Source organism: Aspergillus costaricaensis, assembly GCF_003184835.1.
Source record: "Aspergillus costaricaensis CBS 115574 unplaced genomic scaffold BO79scaffold_39, whole genome shotgun sequence".
NCBI classification, from domain to species: domain Eukaryota; kingdom Fungi; phylum Ascomycota; class Eurotiomycetes; order Eurotiales; family Aspergillaceae; genus Aspergillus; species Aspergillus costaricensis.
Genome location: NW_020291839.1, coordinates 258,535 through 283,697, shown reverse-complemented (window position 1 = coordinate 283,697; position 25,163 = coordinate 258,535). Strand labels below are relative to the sequence as shown.

Below are 25,163 nucleotides of genomic sequence, written 5' to 3'. Positions count from 1 at the left end.
TCATCACCACACTGCCGCCCTAACCTAATGTCTCGTGTATCAAAATGCTCCTTGTTAATACATGACCTCGGATAACATAGCCCGAAGCCGAGGAAAGAAGTGAAATGAAGAAAAGGTGTTCGAATCGCAAAATAAAGAAAAGGAAAATGGTAAGGATGGAAGAAACTTTAGAAACTTGGGCATAAACAGGAAAGACAAGAGGGAATGATATCCAAACGCCGCCATTCCGTCAAATCGTATGGGTAAAACGAGAGAATGAAAGTGCGAATGTCTGGTCGGATCAGCTGGGACCCAGGCCTCCATCGCCGTCAATGAGACGCAGTCGCTCCTTAGTTGTCTTGGCGCGCTTGGACGTTCCCTTGCCCGATCCGCGTCCACGTCCACGCTTGGGTGCCGGGGTGGACGAGGGCGTGCCCACGTTCTCTGCGGTCGACACAGGAGTTGCTGCCCCGGATGGTTTGGCACTGGCATCGTCAAAGTTGCCCTCGCCTAGGAAAGTTAGAATTCATCTCAAAGCTATACGTAAAGTGCGTAGGGAAAGGCATACCTTCGTGGTACATATCATCCAGCGTAATGTCCTTCTTTCTCTTCTGAGCTGCCTTCTTTCCTCCTTTGCCCGCACCGAAAACTTCGCCGCGGTCCAGAGCCTCCTTCTCCTTCTGCTCAATGAGCTCGGCTTGCTCATCGTCGGCCAGCCACATGGCAATATCTTTCGTGCGGCTCTCCCGGTTGCGCGTGTTGAAGTCCACTCCTCCAGCCGCGCCACCTGTGATGACAACCCGCTGAACCTCTTCCTTCTGCAGGGCACGCTTACGAATCCGCTCTTCGATGGTACCCCGGGTAATCAGTCGATACACCGTAACCTGCCGTGTCTGACCAAGACGGTGGGCGCGATCCATGGCCTGAGAGTCAATAGTCGGGTTCCAATCCGAATCGTAGAAGATGACGGTATCGGCCGCAGTCAAGTTGATACCCAGACCACCAGCACGAGTGGACAGCAGGAAGACGAAAATTTCAGGGCGCTGTTGGAAGTCAGCGACAGTGTCGCGGCGATCCTCCAATTTGGTGCTTCCATCCAAGCGGCAGTACTTGTAATTGCGGTAAGTCAAGTACTCCTCCATCAGGTCGATCATGCGGGTCATTTGGAAGTACAGCAGCACACGGTGACCGCCTGCCTTGAGCTCTCGAAGCAATTCATCCAGCTTAGCCAGTTTACCAGAATCGGTGACAAACCGGCGCATGGATGGCACTTCAATGTGCGTGTAACGGCCCTTGACAGAAATCGGCGCCGGAAGCATGGGGGCAAGCGAGTACGGGCTAGGGTCCACTTTCTTCTCGATAATCTGTTCATCGAGCTGTCTTGAAGGCGGGCTATACAGTGCGTGTCGAACGGTGACATTAAAGAGGGTGTCCTTTGCCTCGATCGAGGGGACATGGCTCGAGGAAACCACAGAGATCGGAGGTGCCGATGCGGCAGGACTGACGCAGGGTTCAATGACGTTAAGGCCTTCCCGCTCGTACGTAGATTGCGAGACGGTCATCAAGTCCCGCATTATTCCCTCTGCGGCAACTTCATTGACGGCGTGCTTATCATTGCGATCGACGATGTTGAACAGTGTATGCGGAAGGGCGGACTCTGCCAGCTCCTTGTCGTCATCGTAGGCAACGTTAAGCCGGGATAACCTGTTAACCTGACCCCGGCGGCGGACTGCTCGCTCGAAGACTCCGAGGTGCGATTGCTCGTATGCTTCACCAAGTGATGTATCAACAAAACGCAGGAAAGAGAACGCTCCGTCGTCCTGAATGCTTTGCTTCATATTCTCCGGGGTGAAGATATTCATCAAGTGGTTTAGGTATCGTCCGCGGAACCCGGCGTGAGGATTTTCAGCGCCCGCAATATCGACACGACCGCCTGCACCGCAAAGAAGGCGTGGCATGGGGTATTCAATCAGATTGCGGGTTGAGTACCTGACATCGACGTTGCTGCCTTCCCGAACAAACGACGCCGTCTCGGCAAAGTAGGCGGTAGAGAAGGGAGACTTTGTTTCGGCACGCTCGAACAGGTCAGGGTGGTTACAGACCTTACGGAACTGCATGACCAAATTCATCAGGGTCGTACTATCGGCCTCGTCACCGACGGCAGCCTTTTCGATAAGATCCATGATGCTGACGCGGTTCCGTAGATTGGTATAATAGGCCCGCTGGCGATAGGTAAGATCACAGAAAATGTCCTTTTCGACCTTGTCTCCCAGCTCCTGCTGGACGTGCTTCTTCACACGACGCAGCATGAAAGGTTTCAAGATCATGTGTAGACGCCTCAGCTGATCCTCGTTGAGTTTCGTGTTACTCTGAGCATGAGATTCAATATCCTTAGAGAACCATTCGCTGAACTCGTCATGAGAATCAAACAATGTCGGCATGATAAAGTGAAGAAGGGCCCACAGCTCCTGCATATTGTTCTGAATCGGGGTACCGGTAAGAAGGAGACGGTTACGGCAGTGGAATCCAAGCAAGTTCTTCCATCGTGAACTCTGCGAGGACTTGATGGCCTGAGCTTCGTCCAGAATCATGTACTGCCATTTCACCTTCTGGAAGTACTGAGCATCAAGCACGACGAGCTGATACGACGTCACCAGCACGTGGAACTCCGATTCCTTGGTGTAGGTGATATGCTTGCGGTCCCAGAACTTGCGGAGAATCTTACGATCCTTGGCAGAACCCCAGTAGGGAAGCACCTTGATATCCGGCACAAACTTGGTGATTTCCTGCTGCCAGTTGTGTAGGGTTGAAGCGGGCGCAATAACCAAAAACGGACCCCAGATGTTGTGTACCTCGGCGAGATAAGCCATGACGGAGATGGATTGGATGGTCTTTCCCAGACCCATCTCGTCGGCTAGGATACCGTTGATGCCTTGCTCGTACAAGTTGACCAGCCAGTTCAGACCCTTCAGTTGGTACTCCTTGAGCTTAGCGGTAAGCATGTTGGGCTGCGAGATCTCGATATCTCCCAAACTTGTAGGGTTTTGGAAGTTCAATTCGCCCTCATCCAAGGCATCCATCTGGTCCTGATTAGAGTTGAAGGCACGTGCTCGATCCTGCGCTTCCTGAACAGCATTCTGGGCGTTAGCCATGGCGGCCTGCCGCAAGGCGGTCTCGTCTTCGGCATCAAAGTCAAGATCCTCAAAGTTCGTAACTTTAGTGCCTGCATCAGCAACACTGGAGGGCATGTCGATAGTATGATCCTGACCCTTGCCGGGCTGGACGGTCTCACCCGTCGTTTCCACGGCTGTGTCCCCGGCAGCATCTTCTGCGCCCTTGATTTTTCGGCCAATGAAGTGAGAATACAGTTCTGTTTGGGAGATGAGGAAGTTGAGCTTGCGCCTTTGACGGTTGGCTTCGCGTTCTGCTTCCGCCTTCTTAGCAGACTCAATCTCTTGCTTCTCCGCAAGACGGCGAAGATCACGCTCCTCTCGTTCGTTACGCTTCCAAAAGGACATCATCTCACGCATGGTGCGCTTGGCGCGGGCTTGAGTATCCTTCATACTCTTGTTTGTGCGTTCCTGCCACTTGCGGGACTGCTTGCTAGCCAGCTGAGCTGTCTTGCGTAGATTCTCCTGACGCGTGCTGAGGGACAAGGCCTTGATGCGGTAGACCTTGGGAATGTCTTTCCGGGCAATGTCACGCCAGATCTGCTCATAAATCTGGTTATAGCCTTTAGTCTCGTAGGCGGACAAGGGCGTTGGCGTGGGCTCCTTGGAGCGGCCACCTTTAACCTCCTTCTTGAGAGACTCCTTTCGGGGGTCCTCCTTAGGTGCGATAGGCAGAGGTTCGTCATTCTCCATAGCGGCATAAGCAGCCTCTGCAGCGTCCTTTTCGGCCTGCTTTTGCTCTTTCGACTTCTTTGGCCGGGTGACCGGTCCACCGCGACCGGACTTGCGTCTCGACGGCGAGCCCCGGCCAATGTGGAAGGAGCTGGTAGTGCCGCCTTCGAGATTGGGGGCCAATGGAGTGACCTCGCTGATCTCCTCTGGGGCAGTGATCCCCTCGAGAGCTCTCTTGGTGGTCTTGATTTTCCTTTGCGCCCGTTCAGCTTCACGAAGGAACTTGGCCTTCTCCGCAGAATCCTGAGCTTCGTGCGCCTTGGCCTCTGCTTCCTTCTTCTTTTGCATCTCCATGCGCACCGTGTTCTCACGACGCCGCTTGCGTTGCATGTCCTTCTTGCGCTCCTTTTCATCCTGAATTTCTTTCGCCTGGACTTCAGCAACGACGGATGCCTCGTTTGCATATCGGAATCGGTCCATGCCGGCAGTCGCTTGTTTCTCGAGGGACTTGCTGAGCTTGACAAGGAAGTCGTTTCGGCGGCGCTAGAAGCCGTGTCAGTAAATCCAGAAGATTCTGCATATGATAGAAGTCATTGCGTTACCTTGCGTCTCAGGATTTCGGCCTGTTCAGTAGCAAAGGCACGTTTCTTGCCCTTGGCGCGATATTCCTCCCGGAACCGGTCGTAACCAGGGGCTTCCACATCGCTCTTGTCCGCTTCGGCCATATCAGCCAACGCCTTGTTGAGGGCTTCTGTCTCCCGTTCAGACATCACTTGCCGAGATCCGGCACCACGAGGCTGAGCGAGCGTTTTTGAAGACTCAGAGACGCCGTTGGCCACATTGGAGGCCCGTGAGTCGGCTGTCTTTTGCTCAGATTCCGGTGGATTGCGACGGCGTTTCTCCGTGGTGGGCTTCTTCTCCAGTCTCGGTAGAGAGGCGGTGAGAGGCGGTGCCCGGTCTTTGGACTTTTGTGAAGGAGCAGCCGAAGCTACGGGGGGAGGACTGAGACTGGGTTGGGCTGTTGCTGCGGGCGCTAGGGGAGTTGGGGTAGCCTCGGCAGAAGATTGTCTCGGGGGAGGAGCGCGCTCCTCAGTCGGTCCGGAGAGAATGCTGGCAAAAGACATGGGATCTGCTGCCCTCGTCGGTTTCTACACGTAGCAGAGCATCACAGCGTTAGTCAATGTGTAGGGAATTGTGGCCATGACTAACAAGGGGATAACATACCACGTCCTTGGGGGGTGAAGACGCTCGTGGCTCGCGCACCGCAGAGGAGGATGGATAACCCATAACACCGTGAGTGCCCATGGAAAATTGGGAATCTGTCTCCTTCTTGGGTGAGGTTTGGGGATGACTATCGGGCCGACCAGCGGGATGGGCGTGGGACGGTGTTGAGTGACCGTACGGAGATGCGCCGTTGCCTGACAAGACGGAGCCAGGATAGGGCCGCGGGAGAGCAAACTGTGGGTTTCCAGCCGAAGAATGTGCCTGGAATTGCGACGGTGGTTCCGAGGGATGAGATGACGGCGGCGCGGCGCCGTTCAATGGCGGCAGAGTGCCTGGCAACGGGGAAGGCGCATGGGTGAAGTGAGGGCTCCTGGACGAGAAGGCAGGAGGCGTCTGGGGTGGATGTTGCTGGTATTGTTCATTGTTGGCGTAGTAAGGGCGGCTTTTAGTTGGGGGGGAATAAACCGGATAGCGAGACTGCTGCGTGGGAGACTGGGGATTATAAGGCGGAGCCCCCGTCATGGTGGCCGCGTGTGCCGGGGAACGCGGCGGCGAGTGTTAGAAGATGGTGCCAGCAACAGGGACCGCGAAGGCGATGGGGGTGGTTGGAGGAGGAAGGGGAGAAAACGTGTTCGGGGCGAACAAGGACCGTTATGAAGAACGAGGGCAGGCCATGCGCGAAGGGGGTTTCGAGAGGATTTATCTCAGGAAGATCTCGATGGGGGGCGATCACGCGTCGGGTTGGTTGCCGCAGCTGGTCCCAGCTATCTGCGGAAGGAATTAATTCTGAGAGGCCTAAATGGGGAGAAGTGGAGAAGGAAGGCTGGAGGTTATTGGGAGGAAGGATGGCGATGATATGAAGGCAGGAGATGATGGGGGGAAGATGGAAGAAAAAGACAGGGAAGGATGAGGTGGAAAAGGGAGGATCGCCTCACCGGATTGACAGGAATCTTCGGAGGGCTCCAAAGTGCTTGTGGTGAGCGAGCCAACAAACCCTCCACGGGTCAACCGTTCCGGACAGGATGCGACAAGAAACACAGGCCCAGCCAAGCCGTGAATGGGCTACCCGATCGGGGAATGGTCCTGGGCCGGCTGAGAACACTACTTGAGAAACCCCAGCAATGTTCGCAACGGGGATCCTCAAAATGAATTGATGGAGAATTGGGATTGGGATTCAAATGGGGGGGGGGGAGGGAGTGAGGTGGATGTGGTTGTGGATGTAAATGTGAAAGATGGAGGAGGTGAGCAGCAGGTAAGGGGAAAGAAGAGTGGAGGGTGATGATCTCAGTTCAGTTCAGGTCTGGTGTTGTAGTGTAGTGTAGTGTAGTTAGTGTAGTGTATCGTACCTCAGTTTGAGATACCTTTCCTTCCTTAGCTAGACGTGGTGGTGGTGGTGAATGGGGTCGTGCTCCGGGGAGGAGATGGCAGAATACATAGATGATGATGATGAGAAAGATGGAAGTTCGAGATGAAGATTAAATCTCACTGGGGATTGGGATTGGGATGGATGGATGGATGATGAAGAGGATGATGGCGATGGTTCCAGTATTTTTGATTTTTTTTGCGCTGCTGCTTCCCTTTCCCCCCGTTTGGGCCAACTTTCTCCCTCATTTTCCCTCATCTTGTCTCGTTCCTTCTTTCGTTTCTTTCTGCTTTCCCCATCCAATCCCGCACCTGTCCGTATGTATTGGTATTACCGTTACGGAGTGTTACTGACCACTAGCCGTTGCCCAGATCACCACAGCTGGAGTTCGCAGCAGCTGGATGCCTTCTTCCAGCCTTCTCCTAGCCTTCTCCTGTCTTGAACATGGAATTTGCCCGAATTTGGTGTTAATTTATACAAGGCAGACAATCATCTACACAACGGCTATTTCATACTTTTCTTCATCAATTTATTCCTCAGAAAAAAAAGTATAACACAACCTCTATCTCCATCGATCGCTCCTGCATCTGGACCGGGGAGGCTCCGTTCCATGACCGAACTGTTTAGTTCGATACAGGTAATGACCGTCTCCAGACATCATCGCCTTTCGATCGGGAACGGAGAGAGCAACTGACTGTGACTGACGGACTCTTCGGGTTTTTATGGAGATTACCGCCAACTCTGTCCCCCGGTTCTCCCATCATCCATCACGCTCTCCAAAATCTCACAAAACAGGACACTTCATCGTACACCTGATCATGAGGGGGAAGGATGGTCGCGTGTGCTGCTGCCCCTCCAGGGGATTTTGACACGATTTGAAGCGCCTGCATCGGCTTACATTGTCCGGCGTACATGGACTAGGTAGACCCTACAGCCGTAGATAAGTCGAGTAACTACGCCGGCGTCTTGCCATGTCCAGGATCCATCCATCCATATTGTGTTCCCGGCATCTCGCGACTTCGGTTCAAGACTACATCATCAATTACTAACAAGCACGCTTGGAGATCGCCAATACTTTGCCATCTCAGCATTTCTGACAGAATTGAAGTTCAATAGCTATCTCTGTCACCTCTGTGTTTCTAATTCCTCTAGAATGCCGATAGCTTCAAACTGGCAGTTGAACATGGAGCGTGGCAATTACCTCATCCCGGGGGTGATGAGGAGCTACCCCCATGTATCTTGCCGGAGCTACCGCCACCAAAGTCTAGTGCCACGCACAATGAGATCGTCTGGCATTGATGTCCAATGACAACCCCAGAGTAGACGTTCTCCGGTTGGACTGCCGCTGATGGTTACATACTAACGCAACGCTTGTCCGAACGAGGAGTTGCACCAATAATTAGATAGGTGCTTGTTCATAAAGGGGAGTTGACTCGTCCCTCCACCAAGGGATGTCTATATGGTACTAGAACTAGTTATCTAGGCAGTAGGGCATGGGTGCTACTCTGTAGCTAAATATTCGCCTGGTAATGGCTTCAAATGCTACGAATAGACCTTTGTACTACTTATATAACCCTGAAATAAAGCTTCTAGCCTCTCTTTAATAAGTGTTTTGCAAACAGTTGTACGACCCCGGCCCATGCCAATGATCAGGGCTCAGCCGGCGCTGCAACAGGTGTACATGATGGCCCCGTTGCAACACGTTCTTCTACCCAAGCTGCAAGTAAAGTATGTTCAAGACTAGAGAAAAGAGAAATCACCTAATATCTCTAAATTCGCAGTCTATTACTCAGTAGCGACTGAGGTGCTATTTCAAGCATCAATCCTTACCTAGCAACCTAGCGTCCTAGCATCCCATTCATGTTGGATCGGCTGATCAAGTTGTTTGCTTTAGGATAATCATTAAACAGACTCTATAGATCTCATTGTAATAGTCAAACAGCATGACCAGACCCATTGCTAAGAACACCTCCGAAAAGGGTTAAGATGGGCTCGTGGTCAGGTGGGTGCCCCAGAGGTACTCGATCAGACCATCCACAACTGGGCTTTTTCAACCTTCCATCTGCCCTTTTTGCCTGGAAGCTTCCGCAGATTCAGTTCTCTGATGATAACTGCCACTGATCATGATATTGTGTTCTTATCATGTCTGACCACCACTCACTGGTGATGCCATTGAACCACTAAGAAGCTGCGAGATCGGCTGAGGCCTGCGAATCCCATGCAAGCTAACCGCAGCAATGAGAGTTCATCTGCGGAGAAACCAGCCAGGGACGGGATTCGGCAGAGCACGAAGAGTTCGAGGTATAGGAACTAGCCACAAGGTAACGCAGAGGAACTAAGGAACATTCTTGAATTTGGGATGAGACAAAGGGATGCGATGCAACGATCCTGGGTGAGGCCCAAGGCAGCGATAAGAATGATCGGCCTAACGCTCTCGGATCGCCCGTCCAACCATGCGCCGTGAAATCTGCCGTGGTAGAAGATCTATCCGCAAGCATGCTTCTGCTACCTGCCTTCATTGCTGCAGATTTTGATAGAATTGAGTGCTATAGACTGGGGAAATCCCGAGAAGGAAGCCGTTCGTCCGCGTCATCCGCGCCTCTCTCGCTCTCAACCTTCCATCGGAATAATCAACCCCTCTTTGCCAACACGAACCAGATGCTGCACGCTGGGGCTGGGCCGACTTAATGCGGTTCTAATAGCGGGGATCTGATAATAGAGGGTCTTTATAGCCAGCGTTCCTCGTATACATCTGGGGTTTCAGGATGTTCATTTCCCTCCACGCATTTCCCGCGAATGGAAACTGCGGAGAGAGCTTGAGTTTCCATGACGTCTATCCCGTCTGCCATGTCCCGCCATCCCGACAGCCATGGATCGGGATCCTCAAACCACTTAACTTCACTGAGACATTGATGCGGGATATTTTCCAAGAGTGGCTTGGGGCATACATCTTTACTGGGCTGTCTGTGAATATCGTCCCTTACTGAATTGGGCATGCTGTAAGCCCGAGGATGGCCGCCCGGCCGAAAGACCAAGAGCCAGCTCTAGGCTCGGTGACTACTACTTCCTTGTCAGTATCTCCTGGCATGAATCCCTGTCCTGCCACTGGATCCTCCTGGTTCGACGTCACTCGATCCCAATTCACTTCCGGCGATGGGCGGACATCACCCCACCTGTCCGTCATACCCGGCAACACCACCAGGACGCAACTACATAAAGCCACGAAGGTTTCTCGCCCCTTGACCTGGGAGACCCTGATTATTCGTCTCACAGAAACATCAATTGCTTTCATCAGCTTCACATCACATCGTATCTTTGTCATCTACTATCTCAACCGATTCCCCGGTCTGCCAACATGACTATCCCGGAGAAGCAATGGGCCCAAGTGGTCGAGAAGAAAGGTGGTCCCGTTGTTTACAAGCAGATTCCGGTTGCAAAGCCTGGCCCGGACGAGATTTTGGTCAAGATCCGGTATACCGGAGTTTGCCACACCGACTTGCACGCCATGAAGGGTGACTGGCCACTCGATTTGAAGCTTCCTCTCGTGGGCGGACATGAAGGTGCTGGCGTGGTCGTCGCCACGGGTGAACTCGTCAATGAGTTTGAAGTTGGAGACCACGCTGGTATCAAATGGTTGAACGGATCCTGTTTGGCTTGTGAGTTCTGCAAGCAGGCCGACGAACCCCTCTGTCCTCACGCTTCGCTATCCGGCTACACCGTCGATGGTACGTTCCAGCAGTATGCCGTCGCCAAGGCCAGTCATGCGTCGAAGCTTCCCAAGGAAGTTCCCCTTGATGCTGTCGCTCCGATCCTCTGTGCCGGTATCACCGTCTACAAGGGATTGAAGGAGTCTGGAGCCCGTCCCGGCCAGACCGTCGCCATTGTCGGCGCCGGAGGTGGACTCGGATCGCTGGCTCTGCAGTACGCCAAGGCAATGGGACTTCGTACCATTTCTATCGACGGTGGCGATGAGAAGAGAGCCATGTGCGAGAAACTCGGATCAGAGGTAAGTCCCCGTTCTCCCGATACCACCACATTTGGCTAATCACACTCCCACAATGCAGGCATACATCGACTTCAAGACATCCAAGGACGTGGTTGAAGACGTCAAGGCAGCCACTCCGGAAGGTCTGGGTGCTCATGCTGTGATCCTTCTCGCTGTGGCCGAAAAGCCCTTCCAGCAAGCAACCGAGTACGTTCGCTCCAAGGGCAGTGTCGTCGCTATCGGCCTGCCAGCCGGCGCGTTCCTTCGAGCCCCAGTCTTCAACACCGTTGTCCGTATGATCAACATCAAGGGAAGCTACGTCGGCAATAGACAGGATGGCGTGGAAGCGGTAGACTTCTTTGCTCGTGGACTTATCAAAGCTCCGTTCAAGACGGCTCCTCTGGAAGACTTGCCGCGCATCTTCGAACTGATGGGTATGTGTGATACCTGCTTATGTTTGATTTGTCTCACTAACAGTTATAACAGAACAAGGCCAGATCGCCGGTCGGTATGTCCTTGAAGTGCCTCAGTAAGCAAGTAGACACGGAAAGAACTGGCGTTGGGGATATGGCTTCACGAGTTGCTGGACAGAGTGTATTAGCCAGTCCTGAACTACTACTATGATGGGTTAATGACTACGATAATGTCTCTGACATACCAAACATGATAAATGAAATAAAATAATTCCCACATGTGATATGACATATACCAAGTAAAAGAGCTTCCATGAACAAGCACGCACTCCCTACTGCAAGTAATCCAGCCTACGGAGGACATATCAGTGTCTTATCCATCATGCAATCATCAGTCACATCACATCACATCACCACTTCCAAGACTACCTAGTTAATATCTAGTCAGATACCCATATAGTAGATAAACTACACCAACCTACCCTTCATTCAGGGATACAACACACTCTACTAAACACCATGAATCTACACACATTAACGATAATCCCTATATTCCTTGCGATTGAAATAGCAGTAATCCCTCTATGATACCACCCACCATCAACCCCCCCATCCATAATCCATACAACCAAACCAACCAAACAATAATAATATAAACACACACAAAACCAAACCCATCACTTCATCTCATCCCCACTCGACTCCCCACTCCCACCCCCACCCACCGTCATCTGCGGCCCTCTATACACCTTCCTCGCATAAACCACGTAATAAACCATCGCCCCCAGCCACAAACTCCCATTAATCACAATCGTATAGTTCATATCCTGCGCTATACACCCACACCGACACACACATTAGCTTTCATCCTCTCCTCAACCCAAACAAGCCCCATCCAAAGGGATAGATAGATAGATAAACTCACGCGATGGATTTGCTCCCCCCGTCGGAAACATACTCAGCACAATAACATACGCCAAATAAACCACCGCAGTAACAGCAATGGGTTTACTAAACCAACCCGTATAAAACTCTCCCGGATGAAACCGCTCCTTACCCCAGACAAGACGACTAAGGATAGGGACCATCCAGGCGAGATCATTCCCGGCAACGGCGAGGGAGAAGAGGGCGCTAGAGGCGGCTTCATCGATAAGACAGAGGAGACCTAGGATGATGGAGATGAGGACGACGAAGCAGACCATTCGGACGGGTTGATAGCGGACGCGTCTGCTCACGTGTCGGAAGAAGGAGGAGAAGGGGAGGGCGCCGTCGCGCGAGAAGGCCCAGCTTTGGCGGGAGGCGGCGACGACCTGTATTTTTTTTTTTTCTTTATTAGGAGTTTTATTTTGTGGGGATGTATGTTGATGGGTGAATGGGGGTGTACCAAGCTTAGGCCCATGAAGAATTGGACGATTGCTACGACGACCATGAAGCCCAGGGCACCGCTTTTGCCGAGGGCGTCGTAGTAGATCTGATGATACCTTCGGTCAGTACTATATTCTAGAGTATAGGTATAGGATGGAGGGAATGGAAGGTGGGTGGGTGGGTGGGTGTGTACCTGTGCCATTGGCTGACCGAAACTCGAGTTCAGCACGGCGTTGAGATCCGGGTTGATCACGGCGGCGATGAGCGCGAGAGACACAAACCCTAACAGACCGCAGAGTCCGGCAGACCAGATGATACCTAAGGGTACGGCACGCGCCGCATGGCTCGCCTCCTCGCTCATGTGCACGCAGGAGTCGAATGCGCCGATGGTCCAGATGGGCGACATCCACGAGAGCATAAAAGTCCAGCCCTGGGGCCAGGTTGTGAGGTTCTCAGAGTGTCCGAAGACGTACGTTCCCGAGTTGATCTGTCCCCCGCGGACGGCTTTACCGATGGGCAGGGCGAGGACGGTGGCCAGGACGAGGCCGACGTTGCTCACGATACAGGCGGACTGGATTTTGGGCATGATGCGCGCGCAAAAGATGGCGATGAGACCGTGGACGACGACGCAGGCGACGTAGGTGCCGTATAGAACGGGCCGAGAGGCCGTCCAGTTTCCATCACGCGCGATTGATACGACGGAGAGGAGCATTGTAGCGAAGCCGTCTTGTCGGCTAGGGTCAGCGATGGGAGGACACGGAGGGTTCGAGGGATTCGCATACAATCGATGGAGCAGACGCCGCCGATGAGTCCGAGACTATTGCTGTACCCTACTACGAAGCTGAGAGGGTTCTTCCACTTCTCGCCGCTGAAGTAGTGAGTCCAGAAGTAGAGACCACCGGCTGTCGGCATGGCGGATGCTAGGTCGGCCTATACGAGTGGAGTAGTGAGCATACAGCAATTCGACAAGCATGAGAGATATTGCGCAGCAAACTTACCATCGCCAAAGCTACGATGAAGATAAACACACTGGCAGAGAACCATCCTGCACGAGTCATCAGAATCTCCACCTAGAGGTTACCAAACAACAGCGAAACCCTTACCCTAACTCTAGTTAGCCAAGAATTCCCCATGTATGTAAATCCAGCATGCATATGCAACCATACCCAAACCATGCCCGCAGGGCCAGCAGGAATCGAATACGAAAGTGTCGAGGCAATCGAAGGCAACAATCCCATAATACTAAAGGCGATAGCGAAGACCTGGACGGTGGAATAATGACGACGCAGTTCCTGCTTATACCCCAGCGTAGCTTATCCGATGCGATCAGCACAAACAACCAGCCAAAAAAAACAAAACCAACAACTCGACAAAGATAAAGATGATAGTATGGCATACCCAAAAGCTGCGAATCCCCCTGCTCGACGGGAGCATCTTCATCAGCCACACGAGCAGCTTCCTTGAGCTTTTCTGCCATGATGGACAAAAGAGAAGGAACAGCAGATAACAAGACAGAGTGATGATGATAGAAGAAACGTGAATGACAGCAGAAGGATGCACAAGCACCAGACACTCAACTTATACTAGTTCCAATGAGTACAGCGGCGCGGGGTTCCAGACCTCCTTCTCCAACCCATCGGGAGTATAATAAGTATCTATCATCCATCTTTTACGCCGAATGGGAGAAAGAAAAAAGACAGTGCTGATAATCCATTCATCCTCCGATAAGCCCAATAAATCGGTGGCGTCGCGCAACCAAATAGGTAAGTAGTAGCCACATCCTAGTAGAATCAACCAACCAACGAAAGAGACGCTCTCGATCAGGAGAGCTGCAAGACTGGGATGTTGTTATCAAGACTCTTATCGCGGGGGAAACCTAGTACAACGCCCGAGTAGCCAATCTGGATGATCCTGCGTCTGATAACAACCCGTGCTGGGGCACCATAGTCTGGAGGCTTGTCGCGAAGGATCCATTGCCGATTGCCCATTCGGAATCGGAAGTGACAGGAAGGGGGAAGGAGGATTATTCCGAGGTTTACTGCTAGTCAGTAAGTACTCTGCCGGTACTGCCAGCTGGGGAATCACGCGTCTACTAGTGAGAGGGGGATCGGCCTGTCCGACTAGACGGGCTTGGCTTGATGGGCTTATCTATCTATGGATTGCAGTATATGACCTACGCATGTGCTTCGTTGCAATTTAACGAACAAGAAGAATCTCAATCATTCAGATCTAAAATGAAACATGGCAATCATACACAATGACATGTGTCCAGGGTGTCCAGACCCGGCTATGCCAAAGAACTGAACAATACAAAAGCAGCTGCACCGGTATATAGTGGATATACAAGCACCCCCCCGCATAAGAAAAAGGGGATTGCTGTCTGGAGCATACTCGCTACTGAACGCAACAGGGCGAGCTACAACCACCGACAGACCCCCAGGGGTCGAGCAGAAGGAACAACCATCCCGAAAATAGGAGGCTGGCAGAAGAAACAGTGGAACAGAAGTTGGAATCATGCATTATGAGTACACACAAGGTGGAAAAGGAAACGAATGGAGTATCATCTAAACAGCACCAGGTCCCTTGTGGTTCGACTGATCTAACAAAAGTCGAGGCTTGATATAATCTTCGTCCAACTGTCGGAACCACGCCGCGTGATCCCCGGACGGTCCTCCCGAGAAGAGGTCGCGAATGGCATCGCGGGCACTCAATCCGGTCTCGCGCCGGTTAGGCGAGGTATTATTAGGGGGTGTGGTCTGCGACGGCTCCAAGTATTGTTGAGGCTGGGACGGCGATCGCCTGAGGCGCGAGGTAGTCGGCGCCGGGGCGGACGGGGGAAGGTCGTCATCGGACGGCGCATCCTCGACATCAAGGTCAAATGCGTCCAATTGATCGGCGTCTGCCACACGGTTCTTTCCAGTAGTCCTCAAGCCAAACTCGTCCTCACTGGCCACATCGCTATCGCTGTGGCTGCGGGCGGCACCACCCAGCAGCGTGGCTGTCGACGTACGATCACGCCCTGAATCTCTCTGGCTGTATGCGTTGGAATAGAGCCGGGCATGGCCTCGCGTACGGCCCGAGCCGGATGGAGGAGGGCTGGGGCGACGGTTGTTGCCGCTCGAATAGCTGTTGTTCCGGTCTATATCGCCGCGCGGCACTCCGTCCAACGGAATGGTCGAGTCCATACGGCGAGGCGTGTATCCCAAGCCTGTATCGGAGCGTTTGTAGTAGGTGCCACCGTTGGTGACCTCAATGTCAAACTCATCGTCCGACTCGATCTCTTCAACAACTCCGGTCCGGATTCCCAGAATCTCCAACATCCGGGCCGTCGTGCCACCGAAAATGATGACGGTCAACACCACCACCACGAGAACAGTGGCTCGCAGCGCTGGGGCGTTGACGCCCTTCAGGCCCGCAGCCAGCGCAACACCGACAGCTCCTCGCAGACCTGCCCAGAAAAGCATTGCTTGATAAGCGAAGGGCAGCTCGTCAGCAACATCCATGCCGCGGCGACGGGCTCTGTATCGGATGAACCAGTTGATCGCCTTGGACAGCGGGAACACCGCCAAGTAACGCGCAATACAGATACCGAAAACGGCGACCAGGATAAAGAGAGGCTTGAACTGTAGATGTCTTTGGACGAGCAAGTCGAGTCCGAGATAAATGAAGATAAAGTTCTCCGACAACTGCGCCATCACTTGGAAGAGGTATTTCGTGGTGAGTTGGGTACGGCGCGACATGTTATAGTATGCATAGTGTTTGAGGGTGATTCCACAGAACAGAAGAGACACAATGCCTAAGAATGTCAGCTTGCTTCACACCATTGGTGAAAAGCACATCACTCACCAGACAAATAGACACCATTCGAGAAGAAGTAGCTGGCATAGGCGATAAGGACAATCAAGCAACTCTCAATCTTGGGCTGGCGGCGCACATGCGTGTACTTCAAGCCCAGAGCGGTCATGATACCGACGATGATACCCACCATCATACTTCCAAAGAAAACCAGCAAGAACACTCCGATAGCCTCGAACAAGTTCAAGAAAGTCAAGGAACCCGCATCACTGTCGGCGTACTTCTGCGCAGTCTCGAATAACACAATAGCAATGGCATCGTTCAAGATCGACTCGCCAAAAATGACCGTGTAAAGCTTCGGCTCGACTTTGTACAAGTTGAAGATAGCCAAGATAGTGACTGGATCCGTCGCCGACAGAGTCGCACCGACTGCGATAGCCTCAACGAAGGAGATATTCAACCCATCCAACGGAATTCTCGTCCAGACAAACAAGACCAATCCCAACACGATAGCAGAGATAAACGTTCCCGCGAAGGCGAAAGTGAGAATGGTACCGATGTTTCGGAAGAAGTTCGCCTGGTGTAATTCGTAGCCCGACGCCAAAATAATCGGAGGAAGGAGAAGGTTGAAGAAGAATTGATAATCGAAAGTGACGCTGTCCTGAATAGGTGACTCAGGACTCAATCGGATGATCAATCCGACGAACATGCCTAAAGTTATCCCAAACCCATGAGCGCCTGACCCTCACAGTATCCCAAAAGGAAACAACCAAGCTGCGATCGACGTACCCGCAAATATAGACAGCACTGTTTCATGAACCGCCTGAATCTTCTTCTGTTGGAGAATGTAACTCGTAAATAGCGCGAACATCAACAACATAATCAGGATGAAGAGCGCCCAGGAGCTGAAGAACTCCTTATCGCCGGTATCCGGAGCATCTGCTGTAAATCCGACATTGTCAGATCGAATGGGCAAGACCAGAGATAGAATATTTTGGAAGGAGCATAACGCGCGTACCATCATCGGGGTCCGTATCCGAATCCACAGCTCTCCCTGAAAAGCACGAGGTCGTTAGTGATCATCTCCGTTTCAAATTGCCCGACCGCGTATGCATCCATCCATCACAAGGGGCCGCCGCCTCCTCACAGAGGAAGCCCCAGGGATCTCTCAACCATCAACCCGAAGCTTGACATTCTCCTAACTGATCCACTGATATCGCATGGGGCATTGAAGACATACGGATTAGCTGGTGTAAAAAGTCGCCCATCACTTGGGTAGCCATTGTTTGGGGATATCCCTCGCAATCACGACGCGGATGACGGTTTTAACGCCCAGCAGCGAGTCTCTGGTACGGGGACCAGGCACACATAATCTGCCGATCGCAAAAGACCTGACGGGAGGCAGAAAGGCGCAACAGCAGCGAAAAGCGAGAGACTGTAAAGATGTGTGAAGCGAAAGCTGGCATGAGTTGTAGGGGACAAGTATTCGTCAACGCCCGCCGGAGTCCCGCGTGGCCAAGACCCGTCGCTGTTCGGCCCGCTGATCCTCCTGGCGTGTGACGTCGCCTCAATAGAATGAACTATTGCTGGTTAGTTACTTTTTTCTACTATTCCTTCCACTTCGGCCTGGTGTTACAGATTATGATAACTCTCCATCAATGTGTAATATTGATATTACTATCGTTGTGTCTGTTACTCCACCCCAATAATATAACTCCTACGATGAAACACTCACTCCCCTTGCTCCCTCGGTAAGCCTGCTGGTCAGCACTGCCGCCAGTACTGCCGCGCAACCCCCGAACCTCATCACCCACCCAACACTGTCATCCCACGGCTCACCCCGAGGCTTCTGGAACGCCTTGAAAATCGCACTAGAAATCAGACTCGAGATGATTTGTGGCGCCGAGATGGCCACATTGTGCAGTCCGAGGATGATCCCTGCCTGTGCTAGATTTTCTTCCTCTTCCACTTCCCCTGCCTTTGTAGTTGAATTGGGTGATCCATTCTCCAGGTCTTGCTCATCGGTATTGGCTCGGGCTGGTGTTCTCGTATCATCGCGAGGCTGCTCGGAGACTGCACCCCCATTCTGATGCCGCCGGATGCGACGCTCCGTGTCAATGCGGGAGACCTCCGCAGAGATTAGGGCAAAGGGTGCCCAAAGCGTCAATGCCCACGAGATACCAACGATCCCGATAACCACCGTTGCCGCCTGGTAAGAATAGATGAAGAATGTGCTAAACATGCAGACAGCGAACAGGATGTGCGACATGAGCCACGCACGCCGAAGGGTAAATCCGGGGATCTGCAACTTCGCTAGCCACTTATTCTCTCCCGAATCGCCCTTATCGATTCCCAAGATTGGCGCGGGTGCTTCCATGGCAGTGCTAATTGAGGATGTAGACAGCCTTCTGTTGCCTAGGAAGGGCTCGTCCTCCGACTCACCTTCCGTAGGAGTGGGCTCAGAAGGAACAGCTGACTTGTAGGTAGGAACAACAAGGACAGGCAGTGTTAAGTTTGTCACAAATGAGATGATTGCGTAGACCAGCAGCGCAAATGTCCCAATTCTCGTAGCTTCTTCCCAAGCTTTGTTGATATCATCATCCGAGAGACCCGGGTGTCCATCGAAAATCGGATTCACAAAGAGCTGCCCGATATATGTCGTGGAATAGAAAAGGAAAGGAAACCAACCCACCCACGCGGCAAGTTGAACTTCGCACACCTTGGCAATCTCCGGCGGCAGGTGTTTGATCGACTTGAAAACGTGCTTGAAGAATGTCACAAGCCCAGGGTTCCCCGATGAGGGCGTGCCATCTAGACGGGGATCGCGTTCTTTAATGTATAAACAGCTGACCAACAACGTTAACCCAAGTGCGACGGACGCCAATGCACAGAGGACTTTGAACTGTGTGTTTCCCAAAAACGGGAACCATTTAGGCAGGTCCATATATCCAAAAATGTACCCAAGAATGTTACCAACGCCGGTGAGCCGACTAGCCCATGCATTTGCTGCCTCCTGCTGGTGCGAAGGGGCATTATCCACAATGAAACACCGGATGCCTGCCTGCACTGGAACCGAACAGTCACTTTAAGTTTGCACATATAAGCGAAGCATAAGGAAACCTACCAGTATTTACAGAAAAGTCAAGGCAGTACATCAGGATGGTGGCCAGTACAATGACCACTGTCCGCGTTGCACTGGAGGCCGGATCAACACCGAAAAGGCCAAGGAAGCCTCCGGTCATCTCCTTGACCCAGGCGAGAGCAAGGAGAGAAATGACCGTCGCAATGCCGCCCACTACCATGAACGGCTTTCTCTTGCCCCATGATATGCGGCAATTGTCGCTGCAGATGCCGATATACGGCTGCACAAGGGTACCTGTGATAGGACCAGCAATCCAAACGAATGCAAGTAAAGCCTTGCTCATTCCGAGGGACAGGAGGTAGGGCTATGCTCAGGAACATAATTAGCACCCTATTCCCACATGAAGCCCTAGAAGCAGTGGTAGCTTACCGATCCATTTGATAGCTCAGTGGACCACACAACCTGAAGACTAGAACAACAACTCGTCAGCTTCGGGCAAAAGCCATACAGCACACAGAAACAGTCCTTGACTAGATCGCCAACGGACCAGACTAGCCACCTACCCGCCAATGCTCAAAGTCAACAAAAACAGGTACCAGCTGCTCTTCGTCTCAGACAGTGGGTGAGCATCTCCAGCCCCGCTGGTCCCGTTGTTATCTCCATTTCTTGACATCGAATGCACTTGATTATTGTCAGATGCTCCCACCAAGGGGGAAGTTTCGTCAGCGAACCGCTCATGCGTCTCTGGCATTTGATCTAGCTAAAAGCAGCGTTGCTGGACACAACGATCCCCTGTTAACAATCGGGGAATTCAAAAGAAGTTACCGCGCGTGTGTGTGATACGATCAGGTCTTCCTGCGTTAGTCATTCATGGGATAGAAAAAGCCCCGAGGATAGCACACGCGGACTAGTAGCATATAAAATGATTAGAAGTGGATAGATAGACCCAAAGGGTGTGGAAAGGCCGTGGTACACAAGCTAGTCCAGTATGGAATGCAACCGTTCTGTGGCTTCTTCCTGCCGGAGGTTGAAGCAAGTGGTAGTGCAATATAGTGTGTGATAATCTCAAACAGGCTGTTGAAACGTGGTTGAATTCCTCAGGGTTCGGCAAGAGGTAGTAGTGGACACGCGAGTATGTATTTATGGAAAGTGAAGCGCTCAGGGAGCAGTATCAGCAGATAGGAGGTATGGCACGAAGATCAACCCTTTGGGTTCCTAGTCTTGCACCATGCTAGGCGGACTATAAGAACAGCTCACTGCAGAGAAATAAAGAGGAGGCATTCCCGATGAATACGATGGGGGTGTCCTGGATGACGATAACCTTGTAGAATCGGGTCGACGTCAGCAGGCCATGCACGTGATATAGCCCGATCTGGAAGCCGGGTCGAACGGGTCACGATTGGATCAGGCGGAGACACGCAGTCGTCTGACAGGTGACAAACATCCATCCCCTGACTTACTTTTACGGCTACTAGTCATTTAAACAGCATGGGTTTCATTACCATTTGATTCATATCTATATGTATGTGCTCAACCTATGCACGCCCGTCGCAGACACAAGAACCCATCTTCTCGGAATATCTATAATGGAAGAAGCTTCAAATCCAGACCCCCTTCTTGCATCCCCGCTTCAGGTGTGCCTGGAGAGCCGCAAAATATCCCACGAGCAAAGAAAAGTAGCCTTTTCAGGCTATATGCCCTTTTTGATCAACCTTCATCTGTAAAATCCAACCCACCAAAGATTCCCATCACCGCGATAAATGAAATAGTACAAGAAAGCCCATTATCAACATAGCACATAAAACAAATAAAACCAGGAACCCGACCGAACAAAAGGAGACAAGGTAAAAACAAGCATAATTATGGGGTAGAGACAACAGCTTACCAACCCCGAGGAACGAACACATGTAACGCTTATTATGGACACCAAATCCAGACCGACCGCAAATAGGAAACAAAGGAAGATTCAATCCAAATCTGGAAGCAGCCCCGCCATCACCCGGGGGACAAGGCCGCAAAGCAGGAGACGAGATCCTGCAGGAAGCCAATAGCTGTCAACCGAGCCTCAGTGACGTGGCATCAACGTACAGGAGCCACAGGGCCGAACAGCGTACACTTGGCGATGCAATCAATCAAGAACGGAGTAAGGGACGTTTTGTATGCAGACACGCGCCCTCAACTCCTCGAGTTAATAAGTGAGAACAAACACAGTAGACGACCGAGGGTCGAGATGCAAAAGCATCAGTAAGGACTGAACAAAGCGAACAGAGTAATGTGTGACATGTCTGGCAAAGTATCGACCAGTTAGAGGTCCACCATGGCGCGTCACTCATAGCTGCTGCTGCAATAGTTGAGGCGCAATCATGTGAGGAGCGACCATTGTGGGCATAGCCGATGGCAGGGTCATAGCGGAGGGCATCGTGGTCATGCCAGGAACATTAACCATGGCACCTGAGACAGATTCAGACGGAGAAGATCCCTCCTCGGCTGAACCAAATCCGTTCTCGTCATTTTCCAGGTCTTCCTCGTGGCCAGAAAGGGGCTGCTGCCCATCCTGTTGAGCCTCGTGGATTCGACGGTGTCTGTAAGGCAGATTAGCATCCTGCAATCAATATCAAGTGAACATGCTGATAACTTACTGTGCCAGGTTGTCCGATCGGGAGAATGCTTTGTTGCAGTAAGGACAAGGGTAGGGCCTCTCTTGGGTGTGCGTTCTCACGTGTCTGCATCCTTCATGTTAGTCGGCGGCTACAGAAACAATGGCTTTAAGGCTTCCGCCGATCCCTTCAGGAACCCGGACCAATTGGGAAGCTCATAAAAATAGAATTTTGCAGCTTACCGTTTCAAATGTTCTAATCTCTTGAAGAGGCGTCCGCATGATGGAATGGGGCAGGAGTGTGACTTCTGCGGGTAGGGGCCGAGCTCCATCATGGTAGCGCTCCGAGCACGACGGATGGGACCGTATCGGTCATTCTTGGTCGTCGCACTGTTCTGGACAGATGCATCTAGTGCCTCACCGCTAGGGAGAGGCGCTAGGTCATCTGGTTGATTTGCAAGAGCCAAGGTACCCTGTTCGGGGTTTTCCTCGAGACTCGGCAGCGGGGTGCCGTTGCGGGACATCTCATGCAGCAGGTTCTTCTGGGGAAGGACTGCAGCGCGATAGCCATTGGCAGCCCTGAAAGACTGATCATGGTGAGACTCATCCACCTCCGCTACCGGAGCCACCGAGCTAGAGACTGAGCGACGAAGGTCGCTGGGTTTATGGGCAGCGTACGCAACAGCTTGATTCGGTGCACTAGTCACCTGGGGGTGCGGCCCAGCGCCAACGCTGGTGATACTCGGGGGTATCGAAGACCGCCGCCTACGTTGCTTGTATGTAGGAGAGCCTTCGATGACCGAGTAGACATTTGAAGGGAAAGTTCTTGCAGGCGCCGGGTAGTGCGCATGGGCAAGGTTCGACGGGGGTAGCTGCATCATTGGATTGAAGTGGGTTGCGGAAGAGATATCGGGGATGGCGGTGTAGAGACCGGTGTCTTCGTTAGCGATGTATGCCGGTTCAGCTCCAAGGTGGGAGCTGTGCTGAGGAGGTGTAACAGGCTCGAACGATAGGCCCCGGTTGCTGTAGTCCTCGTATTGAGACGAAACGAACGATGGCGCCGGCGAGTATTCGACGAAAGTGGGCATGGAGGCATGGCGCTGGTGTAGACGAGCAATGGGCATGCCATTGCGGTCGTATTGAATGTGCCCGTATTCGGCTTCGCGCTTAATAACGCTCTGGGCCAGGGTGGTGGGCATAGGAACTGGGTTGTACATCGCCGGATTGCCCGACTCGTCCGGGAGAAGGGGTAGCGCCGGGGGAGCCATCTGGGGAGCCATCTGGGGAGGAGGCATAGCGTCAACGGTCCGAACCACTGGGGATGCGGGTTGGCCATATGTCGTACTTGCGTGTGCAGCAAAAGATGAGGAATTTGCTTGTTGTGCCTTTGTGAGTTGTTCATACAGCGACTGGGATGAATCGAACTCGAAAGACAGAGCAGGCTCGCTGACCGCAACCGTGGTCGCCTCCTGCCCCATTTTCTCCCGCTTTAGATCACGTTCCAACGCATCGAGAAACAGCCGATCGTGTGGCACACTGTACCAGTAGAAGACTTTCTGCTTTTTCTGGGTTCGAATGCAATTGTTCTTGTAGAGGAAGTCGAGGAACGGGCTCTTGGGTTCTTCTAGAGTAGCATCAGTTCCGGCCTTGAGGTTTCGCAAGTCCGAGAAGATACCCTCCTCGAACTTCTTCGAATTCTTCACGGGGCGCCCGAAGGCCTGGAATCTGAATGCGAGGCATCTGACGATGTCGGTTCCGGAGATGTGAAAGAGATTACTCCTATGGCGAATCAGTTAAGGTGTTCTTTGATCAACTGCATGGCATTGCGACGATCGCAACTAACCATAAGACGCAAGAGATGTAGTCGCCAGTAGGAAGCAAGAAGCGCCGGATGAGTTGATCTGCATGCCAGTCCACTGGCGCCGAGAGGAGAAAGTATTTGACTATACCAGAGATAGACCATTAGTCAGGAGTCCATCAAAGGGCCTGGGTTGAAGGCACTGGAAAGCCAGACTGAAGCTACAGGCGTTGTAAGCATCGCAAAGGAAAACGTACGATTGTCAACCTGCTGCAGCGCGACTTGCGCGTCATGTGGAAGGCTTTGCTGGGCCTCAGTGGAAAGCATAAACGTCTCCGGCTTTTGGGGGGGTGCCATAGGGGCACCGTGTTGGGAATACATAGCGGATGTGATACAGTAGTCTGTCGGGGAATCAGTCAAATCTTAAAACGACGGTTTTGCTTGCAAGCATAAGCGCGAACAAAGAAGAGCGCCATGGAAGCGGCAAGTGGACGGTGTCACAGAGCACCGGTTGGGCAGAGCAAGGAGTTACGCACAGTCACAACACCCGGTTAGGAAAGCGGACAAACAACCACTCGCAAGGAATCAAGGGGAGCGATCTCGGAGGATTGAATGCTATATAAAGATAGAAACAGGTTTGGATATAGGGTGTTCGACGACGGGATCGTGAAACACAATAGGGTTATCCAAACACAGCTGATGGGTAGGAAAAAAGAGGTGCCAGCCTCTTGTATGGAAAGAGTAGCAAGCAAGTAGTAGTTAGGCGCTGACGTTGTGCCGACCCTCGTCAACAAAGGGCAAATGAAAGGCAGTGAGAAAGAGAGAGAGAGAGAGAGAGCAACAGAGAGTTGAACTGGGCCAGCCCGATTACAAGTCCCTTGGGTTGAGATAACTCGCACGGCGAAGATGGGGATGTGAACTGAAACGAAAGGAGGTGAAGAAGAAGAAGAAGAGGAAGGACGAAGTAAAAATGGAAGAAGAAAAACAAGAGATGCCAGTCGCGATGGGGAAGAGTAGGAGGGGAAGGGGAAGAGAGGAAGAGGAAGAAGTGGAGGGATGAAGTAGGGACTTGCTTTTTTACAGCAGAGATGAGGTACAGATCAAGTATGGAAGGGCAGTCGGTAACCGGTAATAATAATGCCAATCGATAAAATAATAATCTAACAATAAATAATAAAATCGGGAAAAAGAACAATAATAATTTTAAACGACCAGCCAGTGTCGAGAGACGGAGACTTTGGGTCTGGGAGGAGGAATTCAGGGAGCGCCGCCGACCGAGACCCGCGGATCGAGTCGCCCACTTCTGGAGTCACTCTTTTCTACTACTCTTTCTTCTCTCCCTCCTGGGCGGCTTGACTAAGTTACTTACTTAGTTGGTTGGGCTCCGGGATACGCGCACGGCGAAAAAGTAGGGCTTTTTTTTACCCACTGAGTAAAGAATAGGAAAATATAAGTGGAGACTGGCGCCAGGGACCGACTTCAGGGCAGGGGGAAAAGGAAGAAATAAAAAAAAAATAAAAAAGAATATTTCAGAGTAAATAAAATAAAATAATAATATAATAACAAAAGAGGAGAAAAAAAGAGGACAGAAAGTCTGAGAGAGCCTAAGGGCAAAAAGAGGAGAGAGAAGAGAGAAAGAGAGGAGAGAGAGGGCCCTCCCGGTAATCAAATCACACGATACAGGAATTATACATGTATGGTAAAAAGGACTGCTCCCTGAA

The 25,163-nt window shown here is 52.0% G+C and overlaps 6 protein-coding genes across 6 annotated transcripts; 2 read left to right on the top strand and 4 right to left on the bottom strand.

Annotated features, from left to right (window-relative positions):
* Positions 1 to 130: 130 nt before the first annotated feature.
* Positions 131 to 5,759, bottom strand: ino80 (chromatin-remodeling ATPase INO80). Its single transcript, XM_025689390.1, has 4 exons — positions 5,046 to 5,759; positions 4,424 to 4,969; positions 548 to 4,364; positions 131 to 489 (listed from the first exon to the last, which is right to left on the bottom strand). Exons 1-4 carry the CDS (start codon positions 5,565 to 5,567, stop codon positions 281 to 283), a joined length of 5,094 nt encoding a protein of 1,697 aa, XP_025535435.1. The 5' UTR covers positions 5,568 to 5,759; the 3' UTR covers positions 131 to 280.
* A 4,004-nt stretch (positions 5,760 to 9,763) lies between these two features.
* BO79DRAFT_221585 (zinc-dependent alcohol dehydrogenase) lies at positions 9,764 to 11,239 on the top strand (the record flags this gene model as incomplete). Its single annotated transcript, XM_025683525.1, has 4 exons — positions 9,764 to 10,414; positions 10,473 to 10,827; positions 10,880 to 10,901; positions 11,107 to 11,239. The coding sequence occupies 4 exons, from the start codon at positions 9,764 to 9,766 to the stop codon at positions 11,237 to 11,239; spliced, it is 1,161 nt and encodes a 386-aa protein (XP_025535434.1).
* Positions 11,240 to 11,483: 244 nt separating this feature from the next.
* Positions 11,484 to 13,648, bottom strand: BO79DRAFT_274795 (putative GABA permease; the record flags this gene model as incomplete). The annotated part of the gene is made up of 8 exons (XM_025687626.1): positions 11,484 to 11,638; positions 11,732 to 12,116; positions 12,191 to 12,277; positions 12,365 to 12,897; positions 12,954 to 13,101; positions 13,170 to 13,235; positions 13,281 to 13,483; positions 13,570 to 13,648. The coding sequence occupies 8 exons, from the start codon at positions 13,646 to 13,648 to the stop codon at positions 11,484 to 11,486; spliced, it is 1,656 nt and encodes a 551-aa protein (XP_025535433.1).
* A 1,087-nt stretch (positions 13,649 to 14,735) lies between these two features.
* Positions 14,736 to 19,391, bottom strand: BO79DRAFT_232313 (bifunctional K:H/Na:H antiporter NHX1; the record flags this gene model as incomplete). Its single annotated transcript, XM_025684220.1, has 6 exons — positions 14,736 to 15,967; positions 16,018 to 16,677; positions 16,756 to 16,905; positions 16,985 to 17,020; positions 17,806 to 19,032; positions 19,091 to 19,391. The coding sequence occupies 6 exons, from the start codon at positions 19,389 to 19,391 to the stop codon at positions 14,736 to 14,738; spliced, it is 3,606 nt and encodes a 1,201-aa protein (XP_025535432.1).
* A 943-nt stretch (positions 19,392 to 20,334) lies between these two features.
* BO79DRAFT_232312 (uncharacterized protein) lies at positions 20,335 to 21,247 on the top strand (the record flags this gene model as incomplete). The annotated part of the gene is made up of 4 exons (XM_025684219.1): positions 20,335 to 20,349; positions 20,415 to 20,481; positions 20,866 to 20,955; positions 20,985 to 21,247. The coding sequence occupies 4 exons, from the start codon at positions 20,335 to 20,337 to the stop codon at positions 21,245 to 21,247; spliced, it is 435 nt and encodes a 144-aa protein (XP_025535431.1).
* A 130-nt stretch (positions 21,248 to 21,377) lies between these two features.
* On the bottom strand, positions 21,378 to 23,823 carry steA (sexual development transcription factor SteA; the record flags this gene model as incomplete). Its single annotated transcript, XM_025678888.1, has 5 exons — positions 21,378 to 21,630; positions 21,688 to 21,771; positions 21,888 to 23,423; positions 23,488 to 23,587; positions 23,700 to 23,823. The coding sequence occupies 5 exons, from the start codon at positions 23,821 to 23,823 to the stop codon at positions 21,378 to 21,380; spliced, it is 2,097 nt and encodes a 698-aa protein (XP_025535430.1).
* Positions 23,824 to 25,163: the final 1,340 nt, after the last annotated feature.